We start from the raw sequence: 14419 nt of genomic DNA, 5'->3' as shown, positions 1-14419 counted from the left end.
TTTACAAGATATTTTTGCCATAATAATTGAAAGCGATATAATGCGATGCAAGGATGCGTATACAGAGGGTAAAATATACAGGGATTAGGAGGGGTACAGAGGATTACATTATGTGACATTATGCCTCATTGATTTGGAAGAGGTTAAAGACTAATTTAAAAATTCTTGATGTTATCTTAAAAGGTATAATGCATTTTTCATAGAGATACTTTTTCACTTATTGCCGTTTAAAAAATTTACCTAAAAAGTTACCTTCTTAATAATAGCATAATAATTATAGTATATACAAATAAGTCTCTTAAAAGCAACAGAACTATATGTTGTTGTTGTTAAAAATTATTACAACGCATAAGCTAATTTTAATCTAAGCTAATTTTAACCTTTATATTATAATTTTTCGATTTTTATTTATGAGACATTAAATATCAAATTATATTAATATGACCAAAATATAATGCTATTATTGTTATATTACTTACTGATTGATATTATATTAAAATAAATAATAAACAACTATGGTAAATACAATAAAATTTTAATATCAGTTATTAATTGATGGATATTTTGATTACATAAACATGTTACGTTGTATAAAATAGCAAGAGATGCAATTAAATTATTAAATGTTATGTATCACAATGTTTGATATTCACAATGTTTAATTACTTACATCAATAAATAAACTTTTCAACTTTAATTAAAATAAAATAATTAATATTATAAATTTAATATTTATAATTAAAATTGTATATGAACAGTTTTTCTATTGTTAAATTTAATGATTGACTATATTTATTAATAACAGTTCACCGTTAATCATTCTCGTCAGGAAAAGTTCTGATATATATAAACTATTATAAATAAAAAAACTTTGCTAGAATGTAAAATAATATATAAGATATCCTATAATTAATGAGGCATTTCTTATAGATAAGTAAGATAAGCAAATTATACTGAAGTTATCTATACTTTGCGATTTTTGCAATAATTAATAAAAGTTTAATATTCACGAATCCATTATGCGGTTTGATACAAGCATAAGGAAGGAAGCGTAGTGTTTAAAGATTTGACAATCTATAAATAATAGAGCACATCCGCTTATTGCGTACATCTTCAAACATCTCATTTTGTTCCTGGCAACTGCGCGTAACGCTGGACTATCTTTTCACATGGATTCACCCTTATTTGAGAATTTTTATGAATTACTATCTCATTAACTATTTGCAGCTCTATTGAAAATCACAAAATGAAACAAGTTTCCTATCCAATATATAATTTGTTTTACTTGCCCACCTAAGATCACTATGGAATATCTTGTGTAATAATATAAAATTCTAATGGAATTTGAATGGAATATTCAACAAAAAGGCATCATAAAACTTTTCTTGTTATATACATAAAAATTCAATACTGTAGTCCCTCAAAGGAACTAAACAGCAACTGAATATAATGAGAGTAAAAACTGCTACTTAGCTGCTCAGTGAAATGTTATAGACTCCTATTTTAATCTTATGGTCAAAAATTTGATCATAATCCCTCAAACCTAAGTCACAAACTTCAATAGTGAGTTATTTCTTTATTTATTATATTTCTCTGTCATTGCATTGTGCTCTATTCTCTCTTTATAAATGTGATAAAGTGATTAATATAAAAAAGCTATCAAAAATTTCAAGGTATTCAAATGTTCTTTGAATTTAAAATTTTAAATCACACACACACACACACACACACACACACGCACACACACACACGCACGCACGCACGCACGCACGCACGCACGCACGCACGCACGCACGCACACACACACACACACACACACACACACACACACACACACACACACACACACACACACACACACACACACACACACACACATACACTTAAAGTATCGTTATTTCAGATATAGCAGAAAATGAAATAAAGTGAAATAAAATGTTTTATTTTAAAAGAATTTAAAACAACGTTAAAAAAAATAATAAAAGCTAGAAATATTACATATTCTCTTTTATCTCAGAGTATATATTATATTCAAGTGTATGACAAATCGGTGATAAGTTATTATATATTTGAATTTATTAAAAAATTAAATTAGATAAAACAAAACAAAAAATAAGATTATTTTATAATTTGAAAAATTTATTTTAAAAATGTGAAAATAAGGCACATTACTAATTTATTATTCGCAACTATATTTTTCTGTTAAAATCGATATATATAGAGCAACAAAAGTTTTTTATCCTACAGACTACATTTAATCTCTATTTAACTTTCACTTTCTCAAACGCATAAGTTTTTCTTCTTTTTTGATGCTTCTTTTTTGACAAGTTTTCATTTTTTAGATGTACATCTGAAAGATTCTCTTAAATGAAATGTTCGAAGACTACTCTTTTATTAGAAATCACAGATATATTTATTCATTACAGATTTGTTCACATTTGCCACAATTAAACTTGTTTTTAAATACAAAATTAGGCACGCTTATCTTTTATCATAACATACATATAAAACATACATATAAGATACGGTTATCTTTACTTTAGATGATATGATTGACATTTTTAATACTTCAAATTCTTATAGCCTATATTCATAGTCAATTTTTATATTTAAAATCATCTTAAGCATGGTCCTAAGATACAATACGGTTGTTTCATTGGCTCAATAGGACTTTAAGATCTAAGATTCGACTTAAAATAATCTTAAGTATAAGAATTGGCTAAATACTGGTTTATCACTTTTTACTTATATATCTGTGAATGAATCATACGTATTATGGTATGAACTTGTTATTATTTCGAAATTTATATGATGTACTCTTATATGAAGAATATGGAAATATGGATATAAAAATCGAATAAGAATAGAAAGTTAATAAAAATATATAAAAGTATTATGAGAATGCAATAGTAATAATAGTGTAATACAATTAAAAAGTAATACAAATATACCAAAAGTAAAATTCACACCAAAAGTATGTCTTCAAATTTATGATGTACTCTTATATGAAGAATATGGAAATATGGATATAAAAATCGAATAAGAATAGAAAGTTAATAAAAATATATAAAAATATTATGAGAATGCAATAGTAATAATAGTGTAATACAATTAAAAAGTAATACAAATATACCAAAAGTAAAATTCACACCAAAAGTATGTCTTCAAATTTATATGATGTACTCTTATATGAAGAATATGGAAACATGGATATAAAAATCGAATAAGAATAGAAAGTTAATAAAAATTCTTCAATCTTCTGCTCACAAAATATGTATCTTGGAATTGCCGGTTTCGAATCTTGAAGGGTTGACGGAAGGTCAAGCAGGACGCCGCCAACAACGGTCTGCACACGCCGGGGAGGAAGTCAGCTTGGAACAAAAAGGCCATCGAAACAGACGTTAGCAAAACATCTGCGAAGAGGACGTTTTCGCGGACTCGTGCCGGTAGCGATAGCTATCCCTTCGGCCGCGCGGTGTACACATAAAAAGGACTAGACCAAAACGTGATTCTATTCGAACGATAATGCAGCTAGAGACGAGTAGGAAAAGAACGGATAGTAACCCGTAATTTGTTCGTCCACCAGATGCCTCCTTCGTGACCAATGAACATTATGGCAAAGTTGGCTTGAAATTCAAATTCAAATGCACGGCGGTGTACACTGGTAAGGTATAGCTCGCGGCTGATTTTTTCTCTCTTTCTCTTTCTTTACTAAACCATTTTGATTATACTCATTACCCGGGCCCTTCCTAAGCTCGTCCTTTTTCGTTCTCTTTTCTTCTCTATCTTCGTTTCCCTTACTCTAGTTTCAGTTCCTCTCCCCGAAAACCTTGTTTCAAAGTGGTTGAGGAGACCAGACCTTAGTCTTCTGTTATTCCCGGAAATCGTGGACTCTTGGATCGCTTTTGATAGACCGTACATGTGCGCATAACTCTTTACAATTTACGATTGGTAAGATGCCAAGTATGTTATATAATATATTGAATTATTTTTGTATATCTTCATGCTAACAGTATAGATTTTTTCCAAGCTTTCGAAAGATGTATTATGTAATAAATATGTGATATGTATAAATGATGTGATCTTGAAATTATTAGACAAAAAAATGTACATACGTATAAAAAGTCTCGTCACACTTTGTTACTAAAGTTCATATGTCATGTGTAATTAAGGAAGTGTAATGTTATATATTTAGTAATAATAATTTATTTAAAATTAAAACAAATTTTTTCGATAATTTTTTGAAGTTAATCGCATAGATGATAAAAAGAATAAAATGCTGAATAATAATAACTGATTTTTGATTGAAGTTACAATATTCTATATAACAATATTCTATATAACAAATATATATATTTGTGCGTATCCATTAATATAAAAAATAAAGTATAAATATGTGTGAATTATGTTTTGTATAAAATGATCATATGCTTGTCATACAATATGCAAAATTTTGTAATACATTGTCATATAAATAAATGAATTTTGACATTTCACACTTTTATATTGAGTACATTATTTATGTAAGTTGAATTTTATAGATTAATTACAAAAAGATTTGGTAAAAGATATTATATTATCTACGCATTGCCCATTGACAAGAATAAATCAATACACAATTGACTTTTTATGCAAAATAAGTAATATCTATGAAAAAATATATAAAAGAAATGATTTATAGCAGTCTAACAAGAGAAACTTCTATAAATAGGCAAAGATATAAATATATATGTTGTATGAAAAAGCAACTCCATCATGAGGAAAGGAGATTTGTTAACATGTCGATGAGCAATTTGTTGTTTACCACGTACATTGACATTGTAATGAAATTTATTTGAACTATGGAATTTATGCGTGTTTACATGTATAGTAATAAATTTATTATATCTGTATATACATAAAGTTTATAAATATATTTCAAGAATTTTGCAAATATGTATAGGCGATAGCGCAATATAGCATATGTCATTATATAGAAATGTTGATAGATGTTAAATGCAGCTGTATAGTGAAGAAAAGCGGTAGAAACAGAAATCTATTATAACGAAATCGATCGAGCGTCAGCATTCTAAAGCACAAAGCAGTAGAAATTAATTAGAAATTGTATGCGCGACGACGTGAAATTTCATCTAATCTGGTCGTATCTAAATAAATAATAACGATAATAATAACGACGATATAATGAGAACTGAAGGTTTAGTGGGACGAGATATTCCGGAGCGAATATCGAGGGCAATAGTGCACGAATATCGGGACGCAACGTTGCGAGTGAAACTCCTGTGCGAATGCGTATCTAATTACGTTGTATTATTTTATAACGGCCTACGAGTGAAATTTCTCCACTGTGGTAAATGTCTAAATATAGATGCTAGTCAAGCGCGGAAGTCAGCACCGCGAAATGTCCGTTGCATGGAGACGCACTGATCGATGGGCTGTAGCCGTGGGAATGCACTTTCCGTGTTAGCGATCGTAGCACAAATGATAATAAAATGCGACAATAAAAAAATCAATCACGTTTGCACTCAATTTTGCACGTGACGCATTTTGTAGCCATTATAAGCGGAAGTTGATGGTGATGTATTGAATTTACCCTGAGTATTCGCATTCTATATAGAGATCATCAATATTATTTTTATTTCTTAACAATATCACGGGCAAGATATTACTATATTTATTAAGTGATTTTCTATATTTTCCATTATCACGTACACATAGGGAGTTATTAATAACATACTGCTGAGAGAAGAGTCTGAATTTCTTAATATAAAACGTACAGATGTTTTCTTAAGATAGAAGTTTACCGGAAAGTTACCGGAATATCACGGTAAATGTCAACGGTTCTTGTTCCATACAAAAACTACAAGGAAATATTCTCAGCATTATTCGTATCACAAAAATATCTACTGTGTGCAACTGATTGAATAATAAAATCATATCAGATGCAGGTTTAAGTTTCGCTATATGCAATTTATATATCTCATTGTATATTAACATGCAAATGTATTTAATTACATATATAACTTGACAAACAACTATTATAATAGAACTCTCTAAAATCTGTATTATCAAATCGTTACTCACGTAAAAATGTTAATGTAGTAATTTGAATCTTCTTTCTCCTATACGTGCACTAGTTAACTTTTACATTACATTTTTACATCTCTCACGATAAATGAAATTTACATGTAATGCTTGTATTGCTCGAATATGTCCATATAGAGACTGATGTGTTAATTAATTATGCCGTCGGACTCAATTAAATCGTCATCGCGTGGCCCAATGAGTCTCCGTCGGAATGCACTTTCCAGTTGGCTGGCATACACGTGATATTCTTTACCTGTAGAATCGTGTTAGCGAGGGGGTGCAGGGGACACCCGCAGGACAACATTGTAACGACTTGCGACATGCGCAGCAATTATCCGTTCCCCGTCTCATTTGCGATTGTAATTAAGGACGGCGCGGGCGCGAGCGCATTGGACCGTTGCGCCGATCGCAATTGATTGTGACAACGGTCTATGGCGCGAGTGGCGATTTCATTGCGGCGCTAATGCGACTAAATGCCTCTCTCGCATCGGTTCATCGCGTCGCTCGTTTAATCATTTCTCATCTTCTCGTCTTTTCTCATCTCACGACAAATCACCGTTGTTTAAAATTTTTCTTAGCCACGTTCAAAATCACGGTGCTGGCTGCTATAAAATTATTGCGTATATATCGCGAGATTACGTCAAACAGATTGTTTTGCGCATTTTAATTTTGCATTTTTATGAGCTAGATTTTACAACGTGAATACATTCAGTGGAATAATGTCAAAAAGTCGCACGCTCTTCAATAAATTCAAAAAAAAAAAGAGAAGAGTAAAATGAATTTGTAATAATATTTTATATATTTTGTTTTAGAATTCTTTTTCTTAATTTAGAATTTCTAATAACAATATAATTACATTATGCTCTCTTGGAATTTCTAAAGCTCTAACTAAAGATATAGTTTTATTCAGTAGCTTCGTTTAATTGGTTGCATGAATGCATGGAAAAACACCCGAGGCATCTGGGGCGAGTCTTATCGATAAATGTAATTATGGGTCAATTAAATTAAGTACACGTGTTTGAGCGTGGAGAAACGACTTTCGTCGTTACTGACATGACACACCAAGCGCGATTTTGCGTTATCTCCATGTTGCCATGTGTGGTAAATGTTACCGTTGGTATTTATCGGGTGGAACTTGTTTCACTTTTAGATTTAACACAGTAAAATATATCTATACTTTGCAATTAAATACCTTAGCAAATTATATATTAATATAATATCTCCCTTACATAAACAATATATTTTAGTTTCAATTTATATATTCTTTCATTATATACAACTAAAGGTATATATTTTGATATAATAATTTTTTTCTATGATAATTACATAACTATATTCAAAAATTTATTTTATAAAATATTAAAAGTAAGTGTTCTGGAAATCGAAATTGTCCTTCTCAGAAATTTCAGATTTCACTAGAATATTTCTTTTATGACAGAAACCTTAAGGAAATTTACTTCTCAAGAATTAGAAAACATAGATAAATAGAAGTACTACAGAAAAAAATTTACGATTTTTCGTACCAAATGCATTTCAATAGACATTCAATAATAGATGTTCAATAGGATTTACGGTCTTATGACGTTTGCAAAACGTTGTTGGAATTTAGAATTTGATCAGGTTGCAGATTCAGGTGCGACTAGAATTATAGTCATGGAATATAAGAAACTACTAAACATGAATTGCTGAACTGCTTCGCTCTGATTGGTTACTTATTAATCTTCAACCATAACTTCAACTCAACCTATAACCCGTAGTTAAGGATGTCAGAATAAGGCTTCAGCTCACCGAAGATCAAATATAAAGGGAATTGTATACAAAGAAAAAACATGTATGTGAATGCACATGTACGTGCTTCTTCTTTGTACGCAGTTAGTGGGCCAAGACTTTTGAGACTTTGACACCCTTATCCATGATGTGACTACGGTTTTATTGCTATTTTATTGATCTACATTATCCTGTGGTTCTATTTTAGAGAAGAAATGCAGTAAATCAAGAAATCTAAGGAGATATACTTAAGAATGTATTACACCTACTTTTACATTTACAATAAAAAAATTATGAAAAATTTATAATTTTAAGTCGCATTTAAAAATAATAGAAAATAATGTAACGGCGGTTAAAACTTAGTTCAAAAATTATTTAAATAAATAAGTGAAATGTGCTCTAATAAAAATGTAATTAAGAAATAATGATAATGATCTCAATTTTTTAATATAAGTATTTTAAGTATTTTAAGTATTGAAAAATATTTATGTAAGGTTCTATTGTGATACAGAAATTAATCATTCTATAAATAAAAATTTAATTTTATTTGTACCACCATCGTTTGTATTCTTAATAAAAAAAATAATTAATTTAATTTTTATTTACAGAATAACTAATCTCTGCATGGCAATAAAACTTTACATAAATCATTTTGAATACTTAAAATACTTATACAAAAGAATTGAGATCTTTGTCATTATTTCTTAATTACATTTGTATTAAACATTCTACTTCATTTCTACTTCATATTTAAATAGTTTTTGGTCCAGATTCTAAACTATTGCCAAATTATTTGTATTATTTTTAAATGTGATTTAGAATAATCTGTAAATTTTTTATAATATTTTTATTATAAATAAAAATAGGTATTATATATCCTTAATCAGTGTTCTAAGAACTTGACTATGAGATATTTTTAAATTTATGACTTATCATTTATTGTAATATTTGTCCAAGATATTTAACTTTTAATCTTAATATTTAATATTTATATGTAATTTCTTTGTTAAAAATTATGATATTTTACAATATTATATTGTATAAACCCAATTTTTTTCTATTAAATGTATATTTTAAAATGACATAAATATATGTTTCATGAAAGAAACGTGGAATATTCTAAAGGAAGAAATTTCATACAAATGATACGTCATGTCATGTACTGCTGCCTCGTTTCAATATACTACATCCTTTTCATGGTCACGTTTCACTTTTGTATAACCATTGTCATAACTAAAATTTTACTTTGCGGCTTGCATGATCCTGTTTTCTCGAAAGAGTATGCGATCTGATCACGATAATCTACGGATAGAAGTGTGCATCACGTACATGCATTTGTGCTCGTTGCGACTTGTCCTTTCTTTTTCTCTTTTTTTATCTTCTCTCTCTCTCTCTCTCTCTCTGTCTCTCTCTCTCTCTCTCTCTCTCTCTCTCTTTTTCTACCAATCATCTCTTAAATTTATCATTGTATCGCGCTTATTTTGACGTAAAATTCAACCGCATGTGTACATCTGGCGGAGACATTTGAAATAAGACACGTGTATTATATCACGCACTCGTCGTCATGCCGTAATTAACTGAATTAACATTCCGAAAAACGATTAGCGTTAATCCATCATAACATTAACAAATTAATGTTAAGTAAATTATTGTTAAATATTTTTGCATTGCGCCTAGTCGCAGTGTCGATACATAAATAAATCAGCGTGAACCAGGAATCCGACAGTTGCAGAAGGGTGCCTCGCCGGTAACCACATGTTGCAACTTTCCAGAAAGGGAGATTAAGGAAAAACGGAGGGAGAAAACGATCCATTATTGCCACACAGCTTTGACGTGATACTCGTGCTGATACTCTCCTTTTGTACTTGCTTCTTCCGCGTTCTACTTTTGTGCCGCATCCACTTGTTTCCATTATTTATTTATTATCGATGTTATTAACAATTGTACTTCAAATTAAATTAAATTAAAAAATATTACACACGACACACTATACACAACTCACTTCGACCGATTAGAAATTATGCGATTTCGATTACATCGGCAATTATCATTGGCATAATAAACCGAACCTGTGCTTCGATTCATCGACATACAATTGAACAAAAAGTTTTATGCAACGTCAGCAGAAACACTATGATTGTGTTCCAAAATTTTACCGTCACTAAAAATCTATAATGTATATGACACTTACTATACTATTTTCAGTGTGAACACAGCCAATACTTTCGAACACAGTCTAGTAACATATTACAAGCGATGTGATCATGGTTACCACTTTTTCGGATTTTTGAAAAGGAAATTCCGGCTTTTTGAAAAAATGTCTAGTACCCCGCAGACAAAGATACTATCCGGTCAATATCTCTTTCAGACCTTTTTCTAAACTAATTTCGACTTAAATTTATGAAATTTAAACAGTAAAAAATCAAAATATATACACATTTATATTATTTTATGATTTTTTCGGAAACGGATTTCCGGTAGTTTTACATTTTCATAATTTTTTTAGAGAAAGCACAATTTTAAAAGTACTAAACACGTGCACGCTCGTGTGTGTGTGTGTGTGTGTGTGTGTGTGTGTGTGTGGTGTGTGTGTGTGTGTGTGTGTGTGTGTGTGTGTGTGTGTGTGTATTTGTCAATAAATGTTATAAATTATTGTGTTTCCACATTTTTCCTATTTTCGATTTCCGGCAAAATATTATTTTGAAGATAGCAATCGTAGCTGCTATCTACTTCCTGTTGTAGCATAGTACAATCAGTAGGCACTTTGTGTCGGTACCTTTGATCTCCACGTGCCGATCTACGTGATTATCTGCCATGTTAATAATTTGAACTCTAGGTTATTCATTATGTGATTTTTTTTAGAGTGAAAACATGAAAAATGAAAATTTTTATTATTGAAGATAATAGAGATATTCTTATTTTTCACCTTAGTTTCCGCCCTAATGAAAGAAATGATTGCTTTTCTGGTTATATCGTGATCAATGTATTTAATAATTTTTATAGCCGATGTTGATAATAGAATGTGTGTGGGCGTGTGCGTGTGCGTGTGCGTGCGTGCGTGCGTGCGTGCGTGCGTGCGTGCGTGTGTGTGCGTGTGTGTGCGTGTGTGCGCGTGTGTGTGCGTGTGGTGCTCGCGCGCGCGCGCGCGCGTGTGTGTGTGTGTGTGTGTGTGTGTGTGTGTGTGTGTGTGTGTGTGTGTTTATGGCTTTGTATGTGTCTATATGCGTGCATCTATAGAGCAAACTCCGAAGAATAAAAATGGATCGCATTTGTTGGAAATAATTATGTTTATTCTTATTTTATAAAATATTCTACAGTAAATAACTTCAAATATATAAATCTGGAAATCATATAAATTGAAGAGTTTTCTAAAAATTATTTTTCATTATATTTGAATCTACATATTTTGTACAATGAATAGATAGTGCTGGTATGTGCGCTGGTGCGTGTATATATATATATATATATATATATAGGAGATGGTGTATGATGATAGAACCTGCGGGATTATGTCTGCGAGTTGATGCTTTTATTGTTTCTCTTATATAGTTAGACTACATGAAGAGAGAACTGGCGGTCAGGGCTTGTATCTTCGAAGGATCTACGCGTATTTTCACTTAGCCAGGTTACAATGCCGACCGGCGTTGATGCACCCCACGTGGTTAGATCATTAGTACCGACTATTCGACAGTCTGCAAGTACCTTCCCTTGCCTTTCGATCTTATTGTTTTTATTTTCGCTTCCTTTTTTCTTCTTATCTTTTTCTCTTTTATAATGATGGTATCCGTTTCATATCGGCTGTTTAAATTTAGTCTACAAAGAATTGCTATACAAATTAGTAGAATTTCTAACTTTATAATTAGGATTTGCTTATGTGTAAGTAAATTATTTAAATAATAAACAGTTATATTTATAAAAAATAAATTGTAATGCAGATAGATTTAAAATATTTCTCAAAAATTGCATTGTAATTAAATAAGTCTTGTTGCTCTGAAGCTATTTTCAGAAATAAATAGCCAAACTTTGGAAATATATTATTTTCATCATAATAATGAAAAAAGAGAAGATCTTCTTTTTTTCTCATTCTAAAAAAGTTATAATTATAGTTATAACTTCTAATCTAAACCTATTTTTAATTTAAAATAAAAATTATTGATTTGTTTGATTTAATGATTGGTTTGATTTAAAAATAAAATTTTTCAGATGATAAGAATAAAGCTTCTTCTTATCTAGATATTTAAATATATTTATTTAAATATCTAATAAATATATGAATAATATGTAAAGTTTAAATGATGTAATTAAACATATATTTATGATACCATGATCTTGACAACATATCAAAATTATTGAATCAAATTTTCCTATACTAAATAATTATTAAAAATTTATCTTATAGAATTTATTTTTATATTTATAAATATACTAGCAAAAACGACATTAATAACTACTAAGAATAGGAATTATATCTTCATGATTAATCATATTACATAGGGTATATTCTGCAAATACTTATGCATAAAAAATAACAAAACTTACAAAAATAAAAAATATACACCAAGTATATAAAATATAATAAAAAATATTATTAAAAAAATTAATGCTATAAATAAATATAAAATCTAACTTTATTTCAAATGCTTCTGATAAATCTAATTTAAAAAAAACATTTTAGATATATATATATTTATATACACAATATAAAATATTTAATTATTTAATATTTAATAGAATTTATTCTATTTTTGTGATTTTACGCAAATTTTAAATTTTGTTAAAACAAATTCGAGATCAAAGTAAATATACAAACTTCTTTATATACAAAAATAAACTGAAATTCTTAATACAACGGCTAATTTTATTAATTTTCTTCGTCTTAAGAATTTGATGGCCTTTCAGGGAAAATTGAACGGAAGAGTCACGCTGCATGAGAGTCGCAACGATCTGCAGTTAGTGAATCTGTGCGTACCTACAAGATCGGCGATCGTTGTAAGTAAATTAATCGTGATGCTGCTCGATACAACTTGAAGCTTCAAAATATCAAATATCCACATATCAATCACGTGCAACTGCACAACACTGCGTTGATCGAGATTCGAATTCGCTTCTATTTTATTCGCACTTCTATAAATCGTCACATATGTTTTTAATAAAAAAAAAAAAAAAAAAAACTGTATCACTGCACGATTTTGCAGCCGTAGATGACTCTTTCATTCTTACTGCATACATCAATTTTACACTTCACTAATAAGTAAAAAAATTTGTATCATCGCACACAGTTAATAAATGACTGGTTTAACTCGCTTTTAGTGTATTTAATGGCGAAATTCATTGCATTCGATGGAATGCACTTCGAAGTCGAGAACTATGCACACTGAATAAAAAATACACAAATAAACGCTCGGCCCACCGCAAAGAGCATTGGCATCGCCTTAATTCGGCGGGAAGAAAAGAATCGCCACAAACATGAGTCACGACAATAGCGTTAACGAACCTCTGTAACATACATGAAAAAAAGCTGCTTTAGATATTTATTGCAATATTAAATATTTTTTATCAAAGTAAAATATAAATTGAACTGATAACATAGATAATATTCAGATTAAGTCTAGTATATTGAACAATTAGATTTACTGTTCTCCTTTGATAAAAAGAAGAGTAAACAAATAAATAAATGCAACATTATTGTAAAAATAACATTTTGCCTAAACTTGATACATAATTATACAAATATCTAACATTTAATGGTTTATATATAAATTATATGTACAAAGTTGTCTTCTATGTTTAAAGTTCAAAATTTTTATCAACTTATATAAATACAATGCTGTAATAAATCAAATATTTTTAGAGAAGTAGTCAATGTAAATAATAGTAATATTTGAAGAAAATCAGATGAAATAAAAAAAGATATTTATATTAGTTTAATTTTAAAATTTATTTTCTCTATACCATACTAGAATGTCGTATGTTTTCGGTGGTGTCTCGAAGTACCGCGCATGATGTGTTTGGAGAAGCATTAGCTACGTGAAGGGCGAGCAGCCGACAGCTGCAGCTCGCCATTGCGTTGTTTGGTGGTGCGACGCGGCCACGCTTATATTAATGCAATGACGGGTCTGCCAAGGTATGGCAGAAGAGGGAGGTTCTTGAAGTAAGAAAAAGGATGGGGAAGGAAAGGATCTCTTTGTCCTCATCGAAATCCTTACAGTAATACTGACCTGCGCTTCTCACTGGCGTAGACGATTATATCTTGAATTATATTAAAGGTTTTTTTTGAATGTTTCCAAATACATAAGTTCTTTAACGTATTTTTCTTGCAATAATATTTATAATTATTTACTGAAATTACTTAAAAAGCATTATTACAAAAGTCAAAGATGATAGCTGTGAGAATTTAACTAAAATTAATGATTAATATTAATATTAATATTAATATTAATGATTATATTTATAAATAAATATAGCGAGGTTCATATTTTAGAAATGATAATAATTCACATTTATTGTAATTAAAAATTTATGTCAATTAGTGAATTTACAAATAATAATATTTAGAAAAGAAAAAGAA

General features: G+C 29.7%; 1 protein-coding gene across 6 annotated transcripts in view; it reads left to right on the top strand.

Moving 5' to 3' along the window:
* Ca-beta (Calcium channel protein beta subunit) overlaps positions 1 to 14419 on the top strand; it is an 89625-nt gene that overhangs the window by 26428 nt on the left and 48778 nt on the right. For 3 of the 6 annotated variants that reach the window (XM_089082473.1, XM_089082472.1, XM_089082476.1), the window contains exon 3: positions 12751 to 12840. The exons of the other annotated variants lie outside the window; for them this stretch is intronic. In XM_089082473.1, the coding sequence (XP_088938599.1) occupies positions 12751 to 12840 (90 nt within the window). The remainder of the gene's footprint in view (positions 1 to 12750; positions 12841 to 14419) is intronic. 6 annotated transcript variants of the gene reach the window in all.

This window comes from Pogonomyrmex barbatus, unplaced genomic scaffold (assembly GCF_055798465.1).
Source record: "Pogonomyrmex barbatus isolate J1 unplaced genomic scaffold, ASM5579846v1 scaffold6, whole genome shotgun sequence".
Classification (NCBI taxonomy): Eukaryota; Metazoa; Arthropoda; class Insecta; order Hymenoptera; family Formicidae; genus Pogonomyrmex; species Pogonomyrmex barbatus.
Note: the sequence above shows the minus strand (reverse complement) of the source record. Positions and strands in the feature narration are given on the sequence as shown.